Source organism: Sinocyclocheilus anshuiensis, unplaced genomic scaffold (genome assembly GCF_001515605.1).
Source record: "Sinocyclocheilus anshuiensis isolate Anshui unplaced genomic scaffold, SAMN03320099.WGS_v1.1 scaffold1946, whole genome shotgun sequence".
NCBI lineage: Eukaryota > Metazoa > Chordata > Actinopteri > Cypriniformes > Cyprinidae > Sinocyclocheilus > Sinocyclocheilus anshuiensis.
This window is the reverse complement of record NW_015546151.1, coordinates 541,021-565,646: the sequence shown is the minus strand read 5'-3', so window position 1 is coordinate 565,646 and position 24,626 is coordinate 541,021. Positions and strand designations below refer to the sequence as shown.

At 36.2% G+C, this 24,626-nt stretch overlaps 3 protein-coding genes across 13 annotated transcripts in view; all 3 read left to right on the top strand.

Moving 5' to 3' along the window:
* The window catches only part of LOC107701284 (zinc finger protein 280C-like), a 14,706-nt gene extending 10,868 nt beyond the window's left edge, over window positions 1-3,838 (top strand). For all 4 annotated transcript variants that reach the window (XM_016503271.1, XM_016503274.1, XM_016503272.1 and 1 more), the window contains exons 14-18: window positions 978-1,118; window positions 1,198-1,260; window positions 1,365-1,483; window positions 1,574-1,601; window positions 2,902-3,838. In XM_016503271.1, coding sequence (XP_016358757.1) covers window positions 978-1,118; window positions 1,198-1,260; window positions 1,365-1,483; window positions 1,574-1,601; window positions 2,902-3,334 — 784 coding nt within the window. In that variant the 3' untranslated portion in view covers window positions 3,335-3,838. The remainder of the gene's footprint in view (window positions 1-977; window positions 1,119-1,197; window positions 1,261-1,364; window positions 1,484-1,573; window positions 1,602-2,901) is intronic.
* Window positions 3,839-7,213: 3,375 nt separating this feature from the next.
* Window positions 7,214-12,714, top strand: LOC107701264 (methionyl-tRNA formyltransferase, mitochondrial-like). The gene is made up of 9 exons (XM_016503230.1): window positions 7,214-7,735; window positions 7,829-8,029; window positions 8,185-8,307; window positions 8,423-8,525; window positions 10,533-10,608; window positions 10,740-10,831; window positions 10,921-10,999; window positions 11,519-11,595; window positions 12,333-12,714. The coding sequence occupies exons 1-9, from the start codon at window positions 7,491-7,493 to the stop codon at window positions 12,528-12,530; spliced, it is 1,194 nt and encodes a 397-aa protein (XP_016358716.1). The 5' UTR covers window positions 7,214-7,490; the 3' UTR covers window positions 12,531-12,714.
* A 280-nt stretch (window positions 12,715-12,994) lies between these two features.
* LOC107701280 (inositol hexakisphosphate and diphosphoinositol-pentakisphosphate kinase 1-like) overlaps window positions 12,995-24,626 on the top strand; it is a 29,883-nt gene continuing 18,251 nt past the window's right edge. For all 8 annotated transcript variants that reach the window (XM_016503265.1, XM_016503261.1, XM_016503263.1 and 5 more), the window contains exons 1-15: window positions 12,995-13,057; window positions 16,111-16,613; window positions 17,467-17,662; window positions 18,096-18,186; window positions 18,305-18,390; window positions 18,896-19,050; window positions 20,932-21,033; window positions 21,335-21,496; window positions 21,663-21,784; window positions 21,899-22,000; window positions 22,156-22,242; window positions 22,337-22,412; window positions 22,979-23,088; window positions 23,681-23,766; window positions 23,853-23,978. In XM_016503265.1, coding sequence (XP_016358751.1) covers window positions 16,464-16,613; window positions 17,467-17,662; window positions 18,096-18,186; window positions 18,305-18,390; window positions 18,896-19,050; window positions 20,932-21,033; window positions 21,335-21,496; window positions 21,663-21,784; window positions 21,899-22,000; window positions 22,156-22,242; window positions 22,337-22,412; window positions 22,979-23,088; window positions 23,681-23,766; window positions 23,853-23,978 — 1,651 coding nt within the window. In that variant the 5' untranslated portion in view covers window positions 12,995-13,057; window positions 16,111-16,463. The remainder of the gene's footprint in view (window positions 13,058-16,110; window positions 16,614-17,466; window positions 17,663-18,095; window positions 18,187-18,304; window positions 18,391-18,895; window positions 19,051-20,931; window positions 21,034-21,334; window positions 21,497-21,662; window positions 21,785-21,898; window positions 22,001-22,155; window positions 22,243-22,336; window positions 22,413-22,978; window positions 23,089-23,680; window positions 23,767-23,852; window positions 23,979-24,626) is intronic.

Here is a 24,626-nt window from a genome sequence, read left to right as displayed (position 1 = left end):
ATCTGAACTGATAAATAACAGATTGGAGATTAAAATAATAGCAGATTTGTCTCATTTTAAATGAATAATAAAAACGGAGATAAAAAATTTACTTAAGCCAGAATTTAAATGTTACTATGGTAAAATAAATATTCAAACCATGTGTGTTACAACTAACACCCCGTTACTTTGTGCATCGCACTCATCGCAAGTTTATTGTTAAATTGTTAAATGCCCTTATATATCTCTGTCACCATTATAAGTGTTATAAGTGATCACCACATTTGAGTGATCATTGCAAAAAAATGTGTTTATGTATATATATTCTGTTTATGTATATACTGTATTCTATCATATTAGTCAAATGTTTGGACACACGAATGGGAAAGTGTCCAAACTTTTGACTGGTACTGTACTATAATATACACAAAGAATATCGGCCGATATATCGGTATCGGCCTTTTAATTACTCCCTAATATCGGTATCGGCCCCAAAAAACCCATATCGGTCGGGCTCTAGTCATAACACCGGGAAGTTTTAGCACAGTTGAGTTGACAACCCGTTTTTAAATAAATGAACGCAACTCTATGAAGTGATGTTGCCATACTAGCCTTTACCTTCTGCTTTAGAGTCTTGTTTTGTGTTAAACATGACAGAAAAACAGTCTTAAGTAGGGATAACTGCAGGCTCGCGCAATGGGAGTGGCTAAAGCTGCGACGCGTCGACGTATTTTCATAATCGACGTAATCGATGACGTCGAAGAATCGTTGCAGCCCTAAACTAATTAGTGCAAAATAATTAAAGGTGCATGTGTGAGCTGAGCATACAGAGTATGCGTGATTAGAAGAATCTGGCTTTGTCTGTACAGTAGGAACATACTACGCTCCTAATGAAATTCACAGCATGCATGCCTAGCGTACACTTAACATCCAAGTATACTTAGAAGTTAAGAGTCACAGCCTATTGTTTTATATTAACAAGTGTTTATTTTTCACAGGCTTCCAAGTGGAGGAAATAGGTGTGTTGAGTGTCTCTCAGAGGTTATGGACCCTTATGTTCATTATCCTTTATTGCTGAGATGCAATATATGCAAGTTCAGATCGAGTTGCCAGAAAGCCTTCAGACAGCATATGTTCAGGTCAGGGGAAAACTTGGATGAATGAACAATTCCAAATGAATTTAATCAGATCTATAGATAGTGTTCTGTTCATCTGCAGGTTTCACAGCAATTCTCCTAAAGTACGGTTTGGGAAGGTGAGGAAGCCTCCACGTGGTTTGCGGTAAGTTTGGATCTAGTTAGTATGTGATGGTTAACTGTCATAGAGGAGTTTATTTGTGTGATACTTGCAGAAAATGAAAGTTATTGTTTCTTCTTTTGTTTAAGGAGTCTAACGCTGGTGTGTCTCAAGTGTGACTTTCTGGCAGACGCTTCTGGCACTGACCAGATGACCGAGCATTTGCTCAACAGGCCAAACCACTCCTGCCAGGTCATCATGGAGCCAGGTATGATGCCCAACCAACTCATTGCAAAAATATTTTTCTCTTTGTGATGTCAGATTTTCTTACTTGCATACATTTTTTATTTCTTTTAAGTTACCAATGGAGGATCAGAAATGAACAGGTATGAAAGTTGTTTGTATAATTTGTTAGCGATTTATGAGTTTTCGGTTATTTATTGCATGCAATTAAGTTGTATAAAAGGTTAGGGTTTTCTCTTGCCATTTAAAAATCCCATTGTTGTTAATTGTGAAAGCTTGTGTCTGTTTTAAAAAGTCGGTGGTGTTGCTCTCTACTTTCTGGTATGCTCTCATTGTCAAACGCATGATGTATTGGTGTACAATGACACCATATGCTTATTTGTATTTTTGTTAAATGTAGAGGTTAGAGCTGTGAAGAGAGGAGAGTAAAAATAGACTGGGAAGTGTAGCTTGCCTGATTGAGACATATTACCTTTTCTGATGAAACGGGTGTGAATACAGACTCTCTGACCTATGAATTGTTTGGAAATATCATTTATTATAAAAAATGGTCTCTGTTTTTTTCATTAGTCTTAATTGGGATGCCTATTAAGTGGTATTCGGGAGACCTTACTTAAATTAAAACAGGAGTTTTTGCATTAATTAAGGCTGAAGAACATATTCTTATTAATGTGGACCACAAGGAAAAGCTCACGAGTTGCTGTGAAAGGCAAGTGGGAGAATATTTATATTATTGTTTGTTCTGTTGCTTTCTTATTGAAAAAACCCATAAAGAATCAATTCAAAACGGAGGTATCACTACATACTTGGACATCTTCAGAGTCTTTTTTTTTTTTTTGTCATGTCTAGTTTGTTAGGACTTACGTTGGTCAGTTGAGTGCCAGTGTGAATTTAATGAAATTAAGATTTTCCCCTCAAAAACAACAAATAAATGTTTTTCCTTGCCCCTATTACCATAATGCAAAAAATAAAATCTCTGTAATGCAGAGAAAAGAAATAATAAACGTGCGTATTATGATAGTAGTAGTGTTGTAATGTCTTTAATGCAGTGATTTAAATAAGCAAAAATTAAAGTGTATTTTTCTCGCTGCAATGACTATACTGAGACTTAACATTGAGAAGAATAGGAATAAACAAAAACTCCAAACATCCAAACGCACTGCAGTAATGAAAATGTCGGTAATCGTTATAAGGCTATAAAATTTTGATGAGCGTAAAACATTTTTTATTGTATTAATACAAAATATTTTTCTGACTTTTGAAGTGAAATATGACCTTTTTGTAGCAGTTGTTGTTACCCTTTTTATTGTAACAAAAAATCTGAAACTGAAACTTGTGTATCAGTCAGGTGATTTTTACAGTTTATAATCTTAAAGGAGCATTGTTTGTCACTCTATTCATGTTTTATTTGCTTTTCTCTTGTTGTTACACCTCATAATCCAGGTCAATGGAGGCCCACGCCAACTCCAAGCAGCTCCTTCTCATTAAACCTGATACTGAGGCTAGAGATGAAACCGAACCCATTCAAATCAGCTATACAGTACAAGCTATACCAAACAAGGAAAACATAACGGAGGATTGGTCAGAGGTTCTTGGAGCTGACAAATGTGAACCAGACGAGGTGAAGGACGACACCGTGGAGGCTGCAATCAGTGATGTGTCAGTAGAGGAATCACCCAAGAGCCTTCCCTCTCACTCACCCGTCAGCCCCCTTTCTGCCCTCACAGATGAAGGTGGCGTAACTCCCTCTGATTTTCTTTGCAAGACTGATGGAATAGAGTCTATGAACACTGACTCGCAACTGGAACCTCTCACTCCATCCAAGGTCCTTGAGGACGACGCCACTGAGAACTCCCAAGTGGAGATGGAAGGTTAACTGCAACCCGGCACAAACAGAACCGAGGATCTCTTAAAGCATCGCAAGACTCTGGAAGCAGCAGAGTTTCTCGCTGACGCACTCTCCCTCCTTTTGTTTAAAAAAAAAACAAACAAACATTAATAGGAGATCTTTTTCTGACTCCAAAATTAAATGAAAGCATACTGTGCTAAAACATGACTTTAAAATCGTATACTATATGAGTACATTATTTCTGTACTTATGTAAGGTTTGCAAAGATGCGCCCTCTAGATTGAAATTGGGTTGCAAAGGCAGCAATGTGAATGCTCTTCTGTACTTATTATGATTGTTTTGAAGTCCGTCTGTCCACATTTGCGGTGTCTGTTTGGACTCTACAGATGATCACAAAGCAGAGACATAACAGTATCCAACTTGGAGCTTATTCCAACACCTTCCTTTTCAAGTGGTGGTTTTCAAAGGATAACGAACAAGTTCAGCAGTTTCTCAGTATACTGTATTTAGGAATGATAAAATGCGTCCTGATGATTTACGTAAAGTTTTAGGCCCTCATATGGTTTTACTCTGATATCAAATTGAAAGTATATTAAGTCAGATCAAGTTCGTGATTTCAGCGAATTTGTGAATGATTTGCATATCTCATTTTGCCAATTAAATGCATCATAAGGATTTAGAATGTTGCAGAATTTGGTTTTGCCCTTTAGCTTAAAGACTTACAAGATTCTCCTCCTGGTCATAACCTCTGTCATGTTTTGACCTCTAAGTGACTACTTACTCAAATTAATGTCAGTGACTACAAAATTGAATTCAGTCTAAAAAGATATTCTTTTAATTTTTCTCAATAGTATTTCTTTATTACCTTTTGTAAATGCTTGACCAGGTGATGCATATTAAAATGTATTTTATAAATTAAAAGATCAGTTATGTGACTACAATCATTATCATTTCTACACAATATATTTAGGATAAATCTTAAAATGCGTTCCGGTGAATTTTTTTTTTTTTTTTTTAGATTGTGTTTAGTGTTTTGTTATATGTACTTTATCTGGATAGGCTCCTGCATTGGGAATCATTTCTCATATTCAGATTGAAAGCATTGTAGAAATCCCATTAATTTGTCTTAATCCGTAATAAACTTTTATACCATATTCACTAGAGTTCTGCTATTTAATATAGATGGCGATTCACAAAAAATATCTCCGCCTTTGTCAAGGAGACAATGTCATGTTTCTCTTTAGAGCTTGATTTGGTGAAGAGCACCCTCTTGTGGTATCATTCTGTGTAGTTCAGTAAACTAGTGATGGGAAGACTCGTTTATGCCAATAGGTTGTTTCAAAAAGTTATTTTCAAAGAACATGTTAACAAAAAGTTTGTGATTCTGACAAACACCGTTACAGTGAATGTCTGCAGTAATTTCCAGTTTTGCTTTTCAATTTGTATTTTTTAAGTGCTCCACAGTAGAAAGAAATGCAATCAGTTTTCGTTTGACACGAGGGTAAATGACAATTTTTCACAACTATCACACACCTAAAAAAATTGTAATAAAATAAAAATACATTCATGCCTATCAAAACAAGTAGTGCAGTATTTATATTTACAGAAAGATCTCAAACTCACTTAAAGCAATAAATAAATAAAGTAAATAAATAAATAAATAGAAACAGGACTTACTTTGCTAGCCCTAGTAGTTCTAGATTTGTCAGAATTAACTCCGAACAATGCGCTTCAATAGTGGAACATTGAAACTTGTAGCCTATATGTTGAAGGAATAGAAAATATTCTGAAAACTAAGCAGATTTAATGAGTAGACCATTTCAATATGATGGGGTTTATGTAAATTATGTATAGTAATTAGGGCTGTCGGTCGATTAAAATTTTTAATTAATTAATTACTGGGTGCTAAACTAAATTTGGCTGTGAAAATACCCACAAAGGATAAGCCCTAATAGTAATATTTTAAATAGAGGCTACAGAAAACAGTGGGTTCAGGGTTTAATTTATTTTTATTTTTTTTATAAATTAAGTAAAATTGAGGAAGGAGGGAATAACCAATGCTCTCATCCTGGCAAGCTGAAAACTGGGCTGATGATTTCTCTGTGTTCAGTTGTAGTCAGGTCTGTTTTCCACACTTTAAAAATGTTATTTTAGTATTTTTTTATTTTTTTTTGTGGAGGTATCTGACACACATATACATTGTCCTGTTGAAGGAAAAGACAAAATCAGGTAATGCTGGACAGGTTTAGTGACTGCTTCTTTCTGTTGTTTGAAATATAGGGTAGAGTGGGGGAAAACGCCTCCCTTAAAGGGGTCCTATTATGCGTTTTCACGTTTTCAACTTTAGATGACAGCCTGTTCTAGTACACCCCCAAAACAAAATCAAGACTTTGTAAAAGAGCATAATAGGACCCCTTTAAGGTCTGTGTAGTTTATTTCTGTGAAACAAAAGTTGAATGCGTTCAGAAAAGTTATCATATTTTAGTGACAATGACATAAATTGGAAATACTATTTGAAAAATGTCCAGAGTTTTCATGTTATTAGATTTTTAACAAAAATTACATTTGTACCAAATGGGTGGGGTAAAATGCAAATGATCATAAAATAGGGGTGGATGGAGTTCCTCGCAGAGGCAAGATGATCTGTACAGGGCCCTCCATTTATGAATAAATGTTTTTTATAGCCATAGTCTGTATTTGGCACTGCAAGATTTTTTTCCACTGATTTACTTTACACATAAGTGTTGTATTGATGAAGAGATTAATACGCCAGCATTAAGAATCAAGAATAGGATATCATCTGTGTGCCAATTTATCTCATTGTACAGAGCATCTTGGTCTAAACACACACACTGGCACCACATTACCCAGCTTAAACAAAGTCTTCTTGGAGTAACAAAACAATGCTTGATTAAAATACAGATCATCAAACATACTCATGATCAGGGCCATAGCTAGGGTATGTGGGCCCCCTCTACTGAAATCACATTCCAGGCAGGGGTGGCCCTTGGTTAAAATTGCACACCCCCCCAAGTCAAGGGCCCCTACAATCGTCACCACCTTTCTCCCCACTGCCAACGGCCTTGCTCGAGATCACTTGCCAACTTGCTACAAAATGCATGATGCATTTTGCGCTCAAATGTATTGTCACCAAAGTAATCTGGCATTCATAATAGCTACTGTAACAAAGAACCACACAGCGCTCAAAAAACTCAAGAGTTTGTGAGTGATGGGAAACCTGTTTTGTTCATTATAAACTGGACATGTAGCCTAATTCAAATGCAAGGAGTGACTAATCGTACCCTACGGTTTTACCCATTTGCGTCTCTGTTTTACCTTTATACTGATGCTTATGACAAACAAGTGCTTTTTATCCATCTATATTTGCAGCTGATACATAAAAGGGAGCAAGTGAAGATGCAGACCATAGCATAGTGGGGCAAACAACTTGTTATTATCAATCACAACTGACCACTCAATCAAGATTTTACAATAATAAAAAAAAATAATAATTTATACATTTCTGATCCAGGCCATAATTCACTAGTTGTAGGGCCTGATATTTTAGCAAAACTGCATTTTCTCTACACTAAAAGCACAGAGAAAAAAAATTCTCATCAAGCCTAAAGTAAAGTTTTCGCTTCATCAGTCAAAATTCTCAATTCAAGTCTGTCAGCTAAACCAATTTATTGAAAAGATTCCATAAAAACACACACACACACACACACACACACACACACACACCGCGAAAGAACAAAAGCAACTTTATAAATATAGTCAGTGTGAGTGTTTTGTTTCATTTTAATTACATCAAAAGGCCTTATTTATGCAAATGTTGTAAAATATTATTTATGAACGTATATTATATGACTTTTATATGAACCCATTAGCGGAAATGACGTCAATTTTAACATGGCGACGCACACATGCTCCTGTGTGTACATATAACGCTTTACCGTAACCTTGCAACTGTCAACTGCTGGTTTGCGAAACTGATTTGTATAATGAATATAATTTGGACGCGTAATTGTGAAAAATGTCACTACTGTCTCGACTGAAGTTATCGTGAAATAATAGAATGACTCCTCTGACTACTGCGTGCTTATGTTAATCGAGGAGTGACGGTTTCGTGTTTGCTAGCTGTTAAAGATAGTTTGTGTCTCACGAAACCTTACATTAAAGGATGTGGAAGCTAAACTATTTAAAATTCATAGATCAGGGACGTCTGCTGTCTCAAAGACTTTGTAGCAACTGCATCGCACGTCTTCGTCAATGTGACGGCAGTCAAAGAAGAGGCTTATTTCTGTTAAGCAGGAATAAATCTTTTGTAACTCAAATACAATCTGCTTCAAAATCACCCTGGAGAGTTTTGTTCTTTGGAAGTGATGATTTTGCATTGGAATCATTGAAACGGCTTCATGTTTCTCGGTAATGATATCCAGTTTGTTATTGCATTACTACTATCTGTGCTAATAAACATACTGCATTATTCATGCGACTAGTTTGCTTTTCATTTTGTAGAGATGACACAAAAGCTGGACTCATAGGTTCACTTGAGGTTGTGACGCTGTCCAGAGATGCTCCAGTCAGAAAGTATGCAGAGCAGCACAGACTTCCTCTTCACCACTGGCCAGATGTGGACTTAAGTGCACAGTTTGATGTTGGTGTGGTGGTGTCATTTGGCTGTTTAATCAAGGAGAACATCATCAACAAAATGCCATAGTAAGTAATTAGAATTCAGGGAAAAGCATGACTAATGCAATGACTGTATGGGTCCTGTACCATTTGTGTCTGTAGTCATTGTGTGCTTTTTGAAATGTTTTAACATGCCCTCAGCCCATTATAGACCGTAATTTGTTTGTTTTTTTGTCTCTCAGCGGGATCCTGAATGTGCACCCTAGTCTGTTGCCACGCTGGCGGGGTCCTGCTCCAATCTTTCATACGATTCTACATGGTGACAGTGTCACAGGAGTGACTATCATGCAAATAAGACCTAAAAGGTAAATTAAATGTTAATGGCAGGATCAATATGAAAGTCACATGAAAGATATTTCTGTGTAATTCTCTTTCAATTATCAAGTCTTTTATTTTTATGGTTTGTATTTTATATTGTAGATTTGATGTGGGCCCCATTCTTCAGCAAGAGCTGTACGAGGTTCCAAAGAACTGCGCTGCTGATGAGCTCGGGGCCACTTTAGCAGTTGTGGGTTCAAAAATGGTAACTTACCCCCTCCTCTTAACATATTTTACACCTGTAATCAAAAGTTTCTTGTGTATATCATTTGTAGAAATTCTGGGTGATTTTTTTTTTTTTTACATTTTAGCCTATGGTGATTCCTTATCATTTATACATTTAGTAGAAACTTTTAAGCAAAGACACTTCTGTTCAAAAGTTGGGTGCAGTAAGATTTAAAAAAAGAAAATAATAGAAAATAATACTTCTACTGAGCAGACACAATAAATTGTACAAAAGTGACAGTAAAGACATTTATACCGTTAACTTTTTTTTTCTCGATAAATGCTATTCTGAACTTTCTCTTCATCAAAAAATCATGAAAAAAAGTATACATTTCCACAATAATATTAAGGGCCCGTTCTTCGTACGTCGCTTATTACATCCGAGATGAAATGTCACATCCAAGATGATATCATCGCGCTAATCAGGATCTGGCTAATTCGGTTCTTCGAATGCACCTGTTGTTGATGTTCAGTCTGGCTGGATTGAGTTATCTGAGATAATTGCGCGTTCATGGGTTGGTTTAAAAGGGGTTATGTATCGATACTCGAAACCACGATCAGCAATGCAGCGATTGGCTGGCGGCAAGACAGCAACGTAATGACATCATATAATTAAAAAAGACGCCTGACGAAAAACGTGACAAATTTCTGGACTTTTATAAGGACACAGCCAAGCGAACAAAACTACATAAATGTTATAATAGATAAATGAAATGTGCACTGTTTTTATTTTATTTTAATTTTTTACATGATTCCCAGTTATTTAAATTCACGATTTCTAGTATTTGTACACGCTTTAAATTTTTATTTCAATGTTGTAATTCGCAGTTCATTTAATTTTATCTTTGAAATGCGATTTGTTACGTGACAGCATTAATTAAAGTTTCTTAAGGGTCAAGATCAAGTTATCTGCATCTCCTGCGCTCCATCAAGCCACTCCCATAATATCTGTCACCACTCAAATTAATGCACGACTCAGATTAACTGTAACAATTATAAAGTAATTATTTTATCATGAATAAATCTTTCAATGAGTAAAACTGGCTGTGTCTATAGTATTATAGACTGCACAACCTTATTATATATATATTTTCAATTAATTTTTAAATGATTATTGTTTTAAATTATTGTTCCTGGATCAGTAGGGTAGTCTTGTAATAAAGTAGCAGTGGCTGGGACAGATTTTAAGTGTCAACTCTGCTTGAAAAGATGCGATCTATTCCTGTTTACATAAAATAAGCTCCTGCTCCTGAGCAGGTTTAATCTTACGGACCTGTTGCTATGACAGCAACTCCGGGATGAGCTTCGAAGAACCAACCAATCCAAGATCATGCCAAATCATCAACAATCAAATCCAGCTAACTGAGTTAGCAACGTACGAAGAACGGGCCCCTGTTTTCAACATTGATAATAATAATAAATGTTTCTGGAAAACCAAATCAGCATATTAGTAGGATTCCTGAAGGATCATGAGTCACTGAAGAGTGGAGTAATGACTGCGGAAAATTCAGCTTTGCCATCACAGGAATGATAATATTTTTAAAAATATATTAAAATAGAAAAGTCATTTTAAATTGTAATAATATTTCACAATATTACTGTTTTTACTGTATTTTTTTTCTTTTAAATAAAAAATGCAATCTTGGCAAGCAAAAGAGACTTTTTTCAAAAGCATTTAAAAATCTTCTTGAACTTTTGAATGGTAATGTACATTGCATTCATGAAATACACTTCCTCGATTCTTGCGTTCCCTTAAAAACAAACCCATGACCTTGGTGTTGCTAGTGCCATGCTCTACTGTTTGAACTACAGTAATACTCCATAATATTACAGCAACACTTTGAGCTACAGGAACGATTAATGTATTTATAAATTAATTGTCAATGGATTTGCTTATGCACTACACGTTAACACTATCTGGCATGAAATCAAAAGCTTAATTCACTTGAGTTGTTTTAAAACTTCTGTCTCATTGTTAAATCAACAGTTGATGGACACTCTAAAACATCTACCAGAAAGGATAGCAAGCAGAAAAGAGCAGCCTAAGGAGGGAGCATCATTTGGTAAGTGTGTTCTTTAGGTAATGACCAAAACACAAGAGTCAGCAAATTCTGAAGAAATGAAGCACTGAAGTGAGAATAATGTAAAAACAGATGAACTACATTTAATACAACATCTACATTACTGCCTTCAGCACCTAAAATCAGTTCTAGAATGGCCTGGATAATATGGGAAGAGCACAGCTGTGACTACATTGATCGATTGTTTCGAGCTATTGGATCTCGGGTAGGAATAAAGAGATCCTACGAAATGTACATTTACATCAGTTATGCTTTAAACAACATTAAACACAGTGTTTGTTTTTTCTCAATCAGATTCCTTTGAAAACAATGTGGATGGACAATCCCATCAAACTCCTGGACTTTGTTGGCAAATGCAATGTGTCGTTTACAGGTAAACAGAGTTGGTTAGTTGGTGATTTTATGGTATTGGCTGTGACTGATTGACTAAGGGCATCTTCACACCTTGCTAATGGCCCAATGAACCAAACTGTATCATAGTTCACAATGGGAAATGTGTTACATAAAAAGCAGCAGTGTCTTAATTTTGTGGGTGCACAAATTACTTATCACACTTGAAAACCAAAGAGCTTTATCTAAAACACTGTCTTCATCTAAAAAATGTCACCGTTTTTTTTTCTGAAACAGGTGCATTGCAATCTTAATCATTTATCTTGATGGATGATCCCAGATAGGACAGTTTTATGCACATGTGACTTGCAAAAACAGATTGTGGGTAAACTGAAATGTTGCATTCTGAAAGTGTACTGAACCAAGGAAATAATGCAACATTGTAACGTTTTAGGTCCCTGTTTCGGAACAAAGCAAACATTCTGCAATCTGCAGGTCTGAAAGTGTCCTAACTACGTTTGTCCACTGGAAAAAGTGATCTCACTTTCATGTTTCTTTGCAGCTGCTCCTTATTTATCTTCAGTGCCAGGGTCTGTCCATTATCAGAAAGAATCCAATACTCTACTCGTCCGCTGCAAGGTATGCACATGGAGTTAAGAAATGTTAAAACATACACAAGTCTATTAGCACAGATGAAAAATGCTCAATAACAATCAAACTGCTAGAGGCCTGCCACTTTGTTGGTGTGGATGCACAGTGTACAGCGAAGTTTTCCCTTTCAGCTATTCCCATCTTTTTAATGATCACAGTACTCACTCTGATCTGCTGTCAATCCTCTGCTCTCCAGTTTCTATAGAAAATTAATCTGAAAGCACCACTTATGATGCACTCACTTTGTCCGTATTTTAGTATAACACTGTAATAGAATTGATATACTGTCATAATATTTATCAATACTTTGCATTAGCTTTTATATATTTTAGTTTTATTTTAAGTTTTAGAAATAATGTGCTTTTCATTTGTATTATTTTTTAATATTGCTATTTAACCTTTTATTTCAGTTTTCAGTTAGTTGCCAAGGCAACATTTCATTCAAGTTTTTCATAAAATATTTGAATTTTATTTTAGCCTAATTTCTATCAACAAAAATGATTTTAATGGTTTTAGCTTTAGTTTACTAAAACAATGTGTGTACCAGATGTACTTTATATTATGCTGTATTTCATATTTCAGTTCTAAATTGTGTCAGTGTTGATATCAGAAGAACAGTGTTGTTTTTAACATTTGCTGCACAGTTAACATTATGTAACAATTTGCGTTCAGTATAGTTCATGTTGTCTTTCGTTACTTTTTTATTTTATTTTTATTTTTTTTAGGATGGATGGGTTGGATTCAAAGCAGTGAATTTCAAGAAAAGGCTGTCAGCATCAGATTTCTTTAATGGTTATCTCCATCAGAGCGTGCTGAAGAAATCTCCCTCCACAAACACCTGTCTGTTCCAGAGTTATAAAGAGACTCATTTACCTGGAGGACACAACAATAACATGCTACTGCGGAATAACACTTCGTTTTGAAACCTGACTTTATCACAATCATGAATAATAACATATAATCACATAAACTGTCATGTCATTGAAAACATTTTGGCTGTTTTAAGACAATGTTGTATTTAATATTGGACTGTATGTTTGCAGATGTCTGCACATTTGTATAGCCGTGACATGAATGAATGTGAATGCAATAAAATTATTTTGGAGATGTTAATTTAAATGGTTGTTCTGTTTGATTTAGATTTACTGACCAGCTACACACGAATTCATCATGATTATTTTTTTTTTATCTAAAATATTACACCGTTTTATCAAGAGAAAGCGCTTTTTAATACTCCAAATATTGAGGCGAAGCGAGTCTCACTGCTGCCACGTAAGTCCCGCCCTGTTATCGCCTCATTCGTTAGTCGCGGCTGTCTGTAAGCAAATCCTGCTCTCTCATTGGCTGAAAACTTGTTAATTTGCGTCCGATGTAATGTTTGGTTTCATTTACAACCTGTCAAATCCGAGGACAGCTGTGAAACAGTCAACACCGCCTCGCATATCACGTAGTAAGTCATCACTAGAAAATGCCGTATATGTCCGTATTTTTGCATGAAACCAAAGAGCTTTAATATTGCCCAAACTAAGTTTAATTAGCTTCCATTGTCATTCAGTTCTCATAATAGCTGAAGAAAAGTGTCTTGTTTACGTTGAGCTAACGAATAGCCGTATTGCTAGCTAGCGAGCCTACACAACCACCTCACGACTTCTCTTAAATATTTATAAATGGAAAGCGGCAAGAAATTAAATGAATTCTATTTATTCCCCGTTGTACTGTTTAGGGTTTCATTAGGCTTGTTTGTGTTGTTCTGTTCGTTTGCTCATGTTATAATTGGAAAGTCAGTGCAGTGTTCATTGGTATAGAGATTTAAAACTGTTGCCTAGTAACCTGATACGTAGATTGTGCTGTCACAGTTACACATGTGTAATACTATGTTTTTAGACATTAGTCAAACACGCTTTATGTGTAATGTAAAATGTCATAGACGTTGACTTTCCTCATAAACTGATCAACATACGTGTCAGCTTTAGTTATCAATAGTTGCATAGACAGTATATAGCGTGTTCTGTGAGAATACAGCTAATGCATGGCTTATGGCCAAGTTGTGTTAGAAGTTCCTCGAGCAATTGAACAGGTGTAAATAGGGGATTTTAAGCGTCTAATACTTCTGAACTTCTAATACTTTGTGCAGCAGAAGGATAATCGAGTTAAGTATGGAACCAGCTTTACCCAAAATAACATCTGTGCTAAGAATGGATTCAAACTGTGGTCAAAGGGAAATAACTGAATTGTTTCAGTTTATTTGCTCTCAAAGAATTTGTCTTCATTTTATTTTTATTTTTTTTTTCAAGTATCTCTGATAAATGTCTTTGGAAAAGTGAACGCTTATAGTTTGGGGCTTACAGTGTTACAATCTAGATTTAAAACTGTTCTTCTCAGTCTTGTATTCTTGATATGAGGTTTCTCAGGCTTAAATCTAATTATTTTACAGGATAATTAAACTGTTCAGGCTTGCTACCACCTTCATTGTGTTGGTTGATTTATATAAAAAAAAAAAAAAGACTTGAAAGCAATAGTATGAGAGCCAGGGGCTGATTCGTCTTGTTTAGAGACTAAACAGAAACTATAACCTAAGTGAAGGTCATTTTATATAATTCAGTGTATATGTTTGTGAGTTAGCTGATGTGAAGGGTTGATTTTGCAGTGTGGTTGGTTACAGTGGCACAAATGTATTTTCAATCTCTGAGAACAGAGCTCTGTGGTTAGTCTGGACTGGAGAATTTGCTGACGTGAAGGCAGGAGCTGTAACATGTGCCAGCATGATAATTAAGCAAAATGACAGAAGCAGAAATGCTGTTGTTTTAAGTTTTCAAAAAAGGCTAGTTAGCTCATACATTTCTTTTCTGCCAATGAAAATAGTGTCATGAGAAACCAAAGCATCAAACTTTGGGTGTCACAAAGCAGTGAAAAACTAAATAAACACACAGATAATAATAAATATTAATAAATACATTATTAGGAAATAGACAGATATTAGCACAGCCATGATAACCCACATAACTCCACCTGAAGCTGAATCGCAGCTGTGCTGATATTCGAAACAGTCTAAGGGATAGTTCACCCAAAAAATGTAAATTCTATCATCAGTTACTCACCATTATGTCGTTCGAAATCCAAAAGACTTTTACTTATCTTCGAAACACAAATTAAAATTCATAAAGACATCATGAAAGTAATCCATATGAACTGAGCTGTTTAATCCAAGTCCAACAAACAACCGCTTTATATAATAAACAGATTTAATTTAGCCTTTTTACTCACATAAAAACAATGGTCAGTGCACATCCAACAACTTACCACTGTGCCCTGGTTAATTGGAAAGCCACAGGAAACTTTTTGCTTGAACCACGTTGGTTCTCGTGGAGGCTCAACCATACTTGCATGCCACACAAATACAAGCACAAACCACCTTGGCTCTTGCATGTCAAGCACATTTGAGCTAGGACTGAGCAATATTAAAGCAATAAGCCCCATTAAACACTGAACTTAGAACAACTAGGCACAACACATTGATCCATGCATTAGGTCTTAAGATGACAGCAGCTTAATATATATAATGCTGCTGTGTGTCCTTAATGTAAATCACAAGACAGAAAATGTCACTCACTGCTCTTGACTGAAAATCTTTTGTAGTTTTTGTACAAATGACTTTATATTTAATTCATACAGTGAATACTGTATGTAGTGTTTCATTGTTACATTTGACATTCAATTTCTGTGGTATTTCTTACTTGAATGCTACTGTTAAATAGACCTACTGTACTTGAACAATTTAAGGCACTTTTTTGTACATTGTATTCATTCTATTGTTTGTAATTTGCATCTTTTAGGGAAATGAATTTGGGAAATTAGGGAAGTTAGTTTGTCTGTAGTCGCTGTACTGTTCTGTAACTTACAAAATAGTTGAAAAAGAATTGTGAGAAGATTGTGGATTGTGATCCTGCCTGGGAAAAAAAGAAAGATTTTTGCAATATCACTCACCCTTAATTTAAGTTTCTGTTTACCATATTTGATGTGCTCTATGTATGTGCATTGATCAATGTTTATATGTGAATAAAAGCCTAATTTGTTCATCATATAAAATCTGTTCATCATATAAAGTGATCAGAAGACTTGTATTAAGCCGCTCAATTCATATGGATTACATTTATGATGTCTTTATGAACTTTCTGAAGCATCAAACCTTTGGTGGAATGGACTTGCTGTGGAGGGACAGAAATCTAAGGTTTCATTAAAAACATCTTCATTTGTGTTTCGAAGATGAATGAAAGGCTCATGGGTTTTGAATGACATCAGGGTGAATAATTGATGACAGATTCTTCATTTTGTGTTAGTGTAAATTAATTTTAGTATAAATTGTACAAGGACTAGTCAGTGACAGTGACCGTCACCCAATGCCTTTTAAGCTAAAACAAACATAAGTCCTGACACAGAGATCACAATGTGTGCACTGACCGATTGGATCACTTATTGATTAAGCATGTTTGTTTGTTTTTGTAGGAAAGAAAATGCTTTTTTCATCCTTCAATTCACTCTTTGAGGATCTTGTTAAGACACCTGGAGAAAGATCCTCTCTCATATAAACTGAAAAACATCAACCCTAGGAAGAATGAACTTGTGTTATCAGTCCATCACTTTACATCCTTCCCAATAACTATTTACCTGCACTTTGGCAGGCCTCATTCAGCCTCTCCTCTACCTCGCTAACTCACATTCACACGCTTCGCCAGTGACCCACCGCTGCTCCTGCAGGCTGGGTACGGAGCTGGTCTGGCCGCGTGCCCCTCCAGCTCTCTGTGTTAGTGTGAGATGGCGCGGCAGGAAGCAGAGGGTCGCTGCCGCTGTGGACTGTAATGTCAGAGCCCAGCAGCCCCGGCGAGAGCCAGTGCGGCGCTCCCAGATTCTTCGTGGGCTGCGCGGAGGATGAGAGCGAAGGCCTGGACGACTACGCCAGCATGAGGACAGACATGGAGCTGTACGAAGACGACCTGGAGGATGACTCGGTATGAATGGTGTGCAGTTTGATTGAGTGTCTGGTCTAATAGAGGGATTTTGCACAAAGTCCTTCAAAAACTTGGAGATTTAGTCGTTAGAGAACAGAAGCATATAAAAAAAAGTTTTTTAGCAGCCATTACTCCAGTCTTCAGTGTCACATGATCCTTCAGAAATCATTCTAATATGCTGATTCGGTGCTCAAGAAACATTTCTTATTATTATCAATATTGAAAACAGTTGTGCTGCTTAATATTTTTGTAGAAATTGTTGTTTTTTCAGGATTCTTTGAAGAATTGAAAGTTTAAAAGAACAGCATTAATTTAACATAGAAATCTTTTGTAACATTATAAATGTATTTACTCTCACTTTTAATCAATTTAATGCATCCTTACTAAATGAAAGTATTAATTTCCTAAACAAGAAAATTGTACTTTTGAATAGTAGTGTACAACTACTTCCTTTGACTTTTTTATCACAAATCATTACTAATTTGAAAATGTCCAGTGGCGAAGTGCTGTGCAACAGTAATGCAGTCATCAAAAGTGCTTCATGTCCATGCAATTACAGAGAGTTAATCAATACACTTGGAATGTCAAACAGCCTGATTTAAAAAAATAAACAATGCCTTGGCTTAACCTTTTTAATATTTTAGATTTTGATATAATTCAGGGCTGTTTTCGTAATGCAGTATGTCTCAGGTCGTTCCTGGGATTCTCCAGAAATTTTTGAAAACCCCTGAAGTGTTCTTTTCAACATCTGTACACATAAGTATGGCCACTCATATGCAGTCTTGCTGCTGAGTTTGACATGTTTAGGTAGATACCGATATGTCTTATTTAAATTCTTGCTTTTTCTCTTAAGCCTCCAGAGCGTCAGATCGTGGTGGGGATTTGCTGTATGATGAAAAAATCCAAGTCCAAACCCATGACTCAGATCTTGGAGCGTCTTTGCAAGTTTGAGTACCTCACAGTGGTCATCTTTCCAGAGGACGCCATACTCAATGAGCCGGTGGAGAAGTGGCCACTCTGTGACTGCCTGATCTCATTTCACTCTAAAGGTTTGTCATGTGCTTGTGTCCTTTTGAGCTGCTTGTAGATCGGGTTTCTCCATCGAAGTCTTAACCGTAAAATAAGTCAATAAAATCAAGAAGCAGCTTTATGGAAGGGATCTCATGTTCATTTACCAAGCATTCCTACATCATTAACTAGTCTAATGAGACACAATGAAGGTACAGGCAACATTTCTGCAATTTTTTGTAATCTGCAGTCTGCATTTTGCCCTCAGATGAAGTTCCCAGTCGCATGGATTCCTATCGAAATGACTGGATTTTTGCCTGTGAAAATATGCCAAACAATGAATTTGTCCTTTGGTGTGCAAATATGCCTGATAAGCAGTTTACAAATTTATTTACCGGTGTGTTGTGTCTTTGGCAAGTCATTTTTATATTATAATGACCGATTTACCAATATTAATATTTTCTCTTGAATTAGGTTTCCCCTTGGATAAGGCAGTGAGTTACGTAAAACTCCGCAACCCGCTGCTCATCAATGATCTTAATATGCAGTATTACATACAGGATAGGTATTAGCATATTCTTCAACCACAGTTTTGCATATTATCTCTCATATTTACATACATTTCAGCATCCTGTATGATACCTGAATAAAGCTTTTCTGTAATTTTTTTAATCATATTTTAGGAGGGAAGTATATCGTATCCTGCAGGAGGAGGGGATAGATCTGCCACGCTATGCTGTGTTAAACCGCGACCCTGACAAGCCTGATGGTCAGTCAAAGCTGTTTTCAAATATACAAACATTATTTTTGATATTTTTCCTGATATGTTTTTATAGAGCTTCCTTTTGTTGTTTAATTGCTTATTTCCTCGTCATCCAATAGTGAAGTAGAAACCTTAATCTTAGCAAAGTGTCCTGCTTTGTCTCTGCTCTGATTTATTTTAGTCTCTGAGTAAATGTAGCCCCTCACCTAGAGCAATTTCAAGTGTTTTACAGGCCAAAGATACAAGTATTGCTCTGAGGCCTGTGATGTGACCGTCTTGAATCCAATGAGCCATTATGTTCTTGGCAGCTATGACAGTTCCCTGAGGACCTGAGTAAATTTATCCCACTCTAAACAAATAACAATCAAAGTGCTATATTTACCCAGTTATAATTCCACATAATGGTCATATCTCAGATGATGACTGTGTTATCTTCGTATCTGCTCAGATATTGTTTCTCTTCACTGTAATACTGTTTTGATTGGCCTTTCCTTCTTGTGTTTTGTCATAGAGTGTAACCTGGTTGAGGGAGAAGACCAAGTTGAAGTTAACGGCGAAGTCTTTCTAAAACCGTTTGTAGAGAAGCCAGTTTCTGCTGAGGACCATAATGTGTACATCTACTACCCAACTTCAGCTGGAGGAGGCAGCCAGCGTCTCTTTAGAAAGGTCTTTTAGCAATGACTTCCTGTTATCTATGCCATAGAGCTTGAATTGAATCCCTCTCAGTCACACAGGCACATAATTTGTTGTTGGGAATGGTCGAAACAGACACGAAGAAGAGCATGCTGACATTTTCTTTTGGCATTCCCTGTCAGCTGTTAAAAATGGACATAATTGCAGAGTTTATCAGTGTATTTAGTCAGTGTTTGGAATACTACTAACATGAAGTCTTGTTTTAGTAGTTCATTCATTCATTAAAACATTTGATTTACCAACCAGAGTTATCGAGTGCTGCAGGAAAGTCCTAAAACCGGGAAACAGGTTTGCATTTTTGAACTTCCTGTTCCATCGACCCAAAGTCAGTAGGTCATTTGAATGCCTGAAAAAAAAGGTCTGTGGCTAAATGGGACTACAGAGGTTGTCTTGGACATTAAAAGTCATCTGCTCATTAGTCCACAACATTTACATCCTCACTTTGTTTGTCATCTTCCTAACTATTCTGCTATTGCTACTATAAGTCAAACTTTTTCCAACTTATAGATTTTGAAAAAAGTCATGTGACCATGGTGTAGTTCATTTACAGTATATCCTACCTGTAGCTTTTTACTTCTGTTGATTGTATTTAGGCTTCAAAAAATATTCATGAAGTGTTTTTTTTTTTTTGGAAATATCTTCACAAAACATCACATCAGAAAACATGTAAGAAGCATAAACTTTTGCTGGCCACAAAGCTTATTTTCTAATCTATCTATTTAACTATCTAATTTCGAAAGCCAATGGAAAAGCCAATGGCTTTTTGTTGCGGCAACCAGGTATTGCTAATTCATGGGTTGACCTAATAAATTACATCCATCGTCCCTGCAGCACTCATGCTCTATGTTGTCTCCGAATTTTGCATCTTCTATTATGTCGCAACAAAGCTGAAGTGTCTTTTTTTTTCTTTGGATTTTTAAAAATACAATAACAGTTGCTGAGTCAGTTGAGTAAGCCATCTGTATGTTAACTCCCTGAAAAGTGTAACAGTGTGGCTAGAACTTTGCTTTGTTTTTTGAGCATCTCGACCATCCTGACACACTGGCACAACCAATGCTGTGATTTTGGGGCAGAGCAGGTTTGTTCGACCAATAGCAGATAGGGATAGTGTTCATGAAACTTTTGCAAAATATTCCATTTGGTAACACTAGTGTCACAGCAATTACACTTTGCAGCTTTAAATTTGGTTGTTTATCACTGTGTATTTGATTCAGTTACATAAATTAGGGTGGATTTTAATTTGTATTAGCTGTATTAATATAAATGTATGTGTTTGTGTTTGGTGCTATTACCTTAATTGTAATGCTTAATGTTTTCTAGCTTAAATGTGACCCTGGACCACAAAAGCAGTCTTAAGTCGCTGGGGTATATTTGTAGCAATAGCCAAAAATACATTGTGTGGGTCAAAATTATAGATTTTTCTTTTATGCCAAAAATCATTAGGATATTAAGTAAAGATCATGTTCCATAAAGATATTTTGTAAATTTCCTACTGTAAATATATTAAAACTTAATTTTTGATTAGTAATATGCATTGCTAAGAACTTCATTTGGACAACTTTAAAGGCGATTTTCTCAATATTTAGATTTTTTTTGTACCCTCAGATTCCAGATTTTCAAATAGTTGTATCTCAGCCAAATATTGTCCTATCCTAACAAACCATACATCGATGGAAAGCTTTTTTGACTGGTTTTGTGGTCCACAAATGGTTTCATGTTTCATAGTAACTTCCTAGCACTGCCTACAGTGAAATGAATTATAGTTTGTTAACAAAACTGTATACAAAACTGAATTCTGCACATAATGCACAATGTTAAGCAAATTATTTGAGTGTGGATGTGTCTCGGTTTCAGATTGGGAGCAGAAGTAGTGTTTACTCTCCAGAGAGTAGTGTGAGGAAAACTGGCTCCTATATCTATGAAGAGTTCATGCCAACTGATGGCACAGATGTGAAGGTACTAAATAATTTAGCATCTTCTTTACCCAGGGATTGCATTACCCTGTTTCTCTTGATCTATGTAGAGCAAAGTTTTGTTTTTTTTTGTTCAATTGTAAATTAGCTGTTTTTAGAGGTGCAGCAACATTTCTCAGACAGGTTGGTGTCTTAGAATTAGTTCTCATTCATCTTGTTATGCTGTTTCCCTGGAAAATTATGCTATTTGTAAAATGTCTTTGTCCTTTTTTGTTTACAGCTCTCCTTTGAACATAAAATGAAAATGTTATTTTTTGCTTTTGTGCATGTTTGTTTTGTTACAGGTGTATACAGTAGGGCCAGATTACGCTCACGCAGAGGCTCGTAAGTCCCCTGCTCTTGACGGGAAAGTTGAGCGGGACAGTGAAGGCAAAGAAATCCGCTACCCAGTCATGCTCACTGCCATGGAGAAGCTTGTGGCCCGTAAAGTGTGTCTGGCATTCAAGGTCAGATGGGCTGTTCGTTTCTTGGTTTCTTGAAACAGAAGTACAGAATGAAAATGTTTCTGATAGATTACATTTTCCGGGCTTCAGAGTTTAAGGCATTTTCTTCTTTCAGCTCAGTTAAACCTGTTCATATTGATTTTATTCTCAAAAACTTATTTCACTCTAGCAAACAGTGTGTGGATTCGACCTTCTCCGAGCCAATGGCCACTCGTATGTGTGTGATGTCAATGGATTTAGCTTTGTGAAGAATTCCATGAAGTACTATGATGACTGTGCTAAGATCCTGGGGTAAATCCTAATGATAATCAGAAAAAGATTCAAAATGTTTGTCATTTAAACAGATTAACATATAGTTAACAAAATGCACAACACGTGATGAGTGTGGCTTGTTCTTTCTCTTAGAAATATTGTGATGAGGGAGCTGGCTCCTCAGTTCCAGATCCCCTGGTCCATACCTACAGAGGCAGAGGACATTCCTATTGTACCCACTACATCAGGGACCATGTACTTATCACATGCTACACTCACATCTTTGACTCATTAAAGTAGTGTACACTATTAATTAATGCTAGTAAGATTCGTCTTTCTTTAAAAGAAATGCCAAGTGACCCAATTATGATATTGCATCAGAATGACTTTTTTGTGGTTCTGTCCGTTAGGATGGAGCTTCGCTGTGTGATTGCTGTGATCCGTCATGGAGATCGTACGCCAAAGCAGAAGATGAAGATGGAAGTGCGGAATCCCATGTGTGTTCTTGTCATCTTCTCAATAGACTTAATCACTTAAAGCATGACTAATGGATCCAAATTGTAAAATATAGTGCTTTTTCCTTTCTTCCAGGTTCTTTGAGCTTTTTGAAAAATACGGTGGGTATAAAACGGGCAAGCTGAAGCTAAAGAAACCCAAACAACTGCAGGTAACAATTTTATGTATTATAATTCATTTTTATGTTTTGTTGAATTTAAACCAGACACTCTCAGCCTTATTGACAAAGTCCACCTATTTTAAGCTATGGGCACTCCGAGTTTATGCAATAAAAAAAAAAAAAACTCCCACTTTTTAACCAATGTATCTACATGACTCTTCCAGTCATTTGTTATTTACTGGTTAAGGTAGTTTGATGTATGTATATTCATTATAAAAGTGCCTGTGGTCTTTTAGAGTTTATTATTTACATGTCTACAAATCACATTTTTAACATTAGGCTACCTCATATATTCAAGTTCTCCAAGACTCTGGGAATCTTGGCTACTCCAAGGAAACAAAAGTTGTTGAGGGGGTAAATTTAAATAAGAAATACCTCAATATTTTAGTGTTTTAGTTAAGTTAATACCTGTTTTGTCTTGTTTTGCATCACTTTAAGTCATTTTGAGGCCTCTTTGGAAGTTTGCTGAGGCCGCATTGTGAGCCTGTAATTTAAATGTTGAATTTATTGTTAAAACTGTGGTGCTACTCCATATCTGTGCTGTGCTGTTTCCACAGGAAGTCCTGGACATTACCAGGACACTTTTGGCAGATATAGGACAGCATACTGACTGTGAAATAGAGGAGAAGAAGTCCAAGCTTGAACAACTAAAGACTGTTCTAGAAATGTACGTTAATGTAAGACGTTAACTGGGCCATGCTAACTGGCACACTTGCAGTCTCCTGTGGTGGCCTCCTTTCAGTCTTGTGACATGACATATTTTCCAAAGAAATAGATACATCATGTCTCATTTACATTTTTACTGGCTGAGGTTTTATATGAAACAATACATTAATTGCCATAACAAATCTTAACAGATGCTTTCTTACAGAAAAACAACAAAAAAATACAATATTGTTTTTAGTGTGTCAAAGGAGACATCTGTAACATGTCTTAAAGGAGATTCAGTTGATGGATGTTATATATGAGCACTATATTCAGTGATATTTCCAACATGCAGTATTTTTAGATTGTCAGTAGTAAGATTCGTCCTGTGACAATGAAATCGCAGTGTCCCCTTTCACAACCCTTGTCAAGCATCACTCATTTAGGAATAGCGCAGATTCGCTGGATGGATTTCAGAGCAGCTGATCTGACATGTCCTTGTGGCTATATGTTAATATAGACGTCAGAAAAAAACAGTGAGGTGGAGGGTAAACTTCTTTTAAGTCTGAAGGATACAGCCTTTTTAAACTCTGGTCTCTGTCTTCTTTTTTCAGGTATGGCCATTTCTCTGGAATCAATAGGAAAGTGCAGCTAACATATCTTCCTCGTGGACAACCCAAAACATCCAGTGAGGAGGAAGGTATAAGGATTGCTGATTGGGAAACGTGTCCCCTTTGGCTTCAATCATATCGTGCATGATGGTGCCGCTGTGTGTGTTGTGTGCAGATACTCGTAAGGAGGGCCCCTCTATACTGCTGGTGCTGAAGTGGGGAGGAGAGCTGACTCCAGCTGGCAGAGTTCAGGCTGAAGAACTCGGCAGGGCTTTTCGATGCATGTATCCTGGAGGTCAAGGTAGTCTCCTGTCTGTTAGTCTTTTAAGATTATGGACACGCATTCGTCATTGGTTGTTTCCTATTTCACACATTAGTGGACTCAGAAACTCATGAAGAAGAACATCTAGAGTTCACAAATCTCATGCTTTAAGCTCCTCCTTACACCATTCTAATACAACCCGCTCTTGTAAACATTACATCTAAAAGTGATTGAGTAACACATTCAGATTAATGATGTGACACAATATTGACATTGTAATAATGTTCTTTAATTATCTACAAGCATTATATAATGTTTAATAAATCAGTAGTTGGCGAACTTTTAAATATGAATATATGAATCATAGTTAAATAACTGACTAAGAGTGACTAATACAATACAGGTGCATAGAGTGCTGTTGGAATGAGTCCTAAAGCCCGGAAACGAATTAGCATTTCTGTACATACGGTTCCATTGTCCTGAGGGTAACGTTTTTTTTTTGTTTTTTTTAATGGGCTTCTCATTAAATGTCTGTGGTTAACAGAAGCTCAAGATATTTTCACAATTTATTTCTACAACAAAATACATAATACCCACTTGTGGATTTTAACTTTTTGTCTTGAAAAAGGCAGTTAGGCTAAAGAATTGTCTAATTGGGACTACAGAGGCTGATGGGGACATTAAACA

Bases quoted from the DNA above. Each gene is read 5' to 3' on its own strand.
- LOC107701264 (XM_016503230.1), top strand. From the start codon at position 7,491: ATGTGGAAGCTAAACTATTTAAAATTCATAGATCAGGGACGTCTGCTG. The intron at 7,736-7,828 runs GTAATGATATCC...TTCATTTTGTAG, and splicing joins AAACGGCTTCATGTTTCTCG to AGATGACACAAAAGCTGGAC. The intron at 10,609-10,739 runs GTAAGTGTGTTC...TACTGCCTTCAG, and splicing joins TAAGGAGGGAGCATCATTTG to CACCTAAAATCAGTTCTAGA.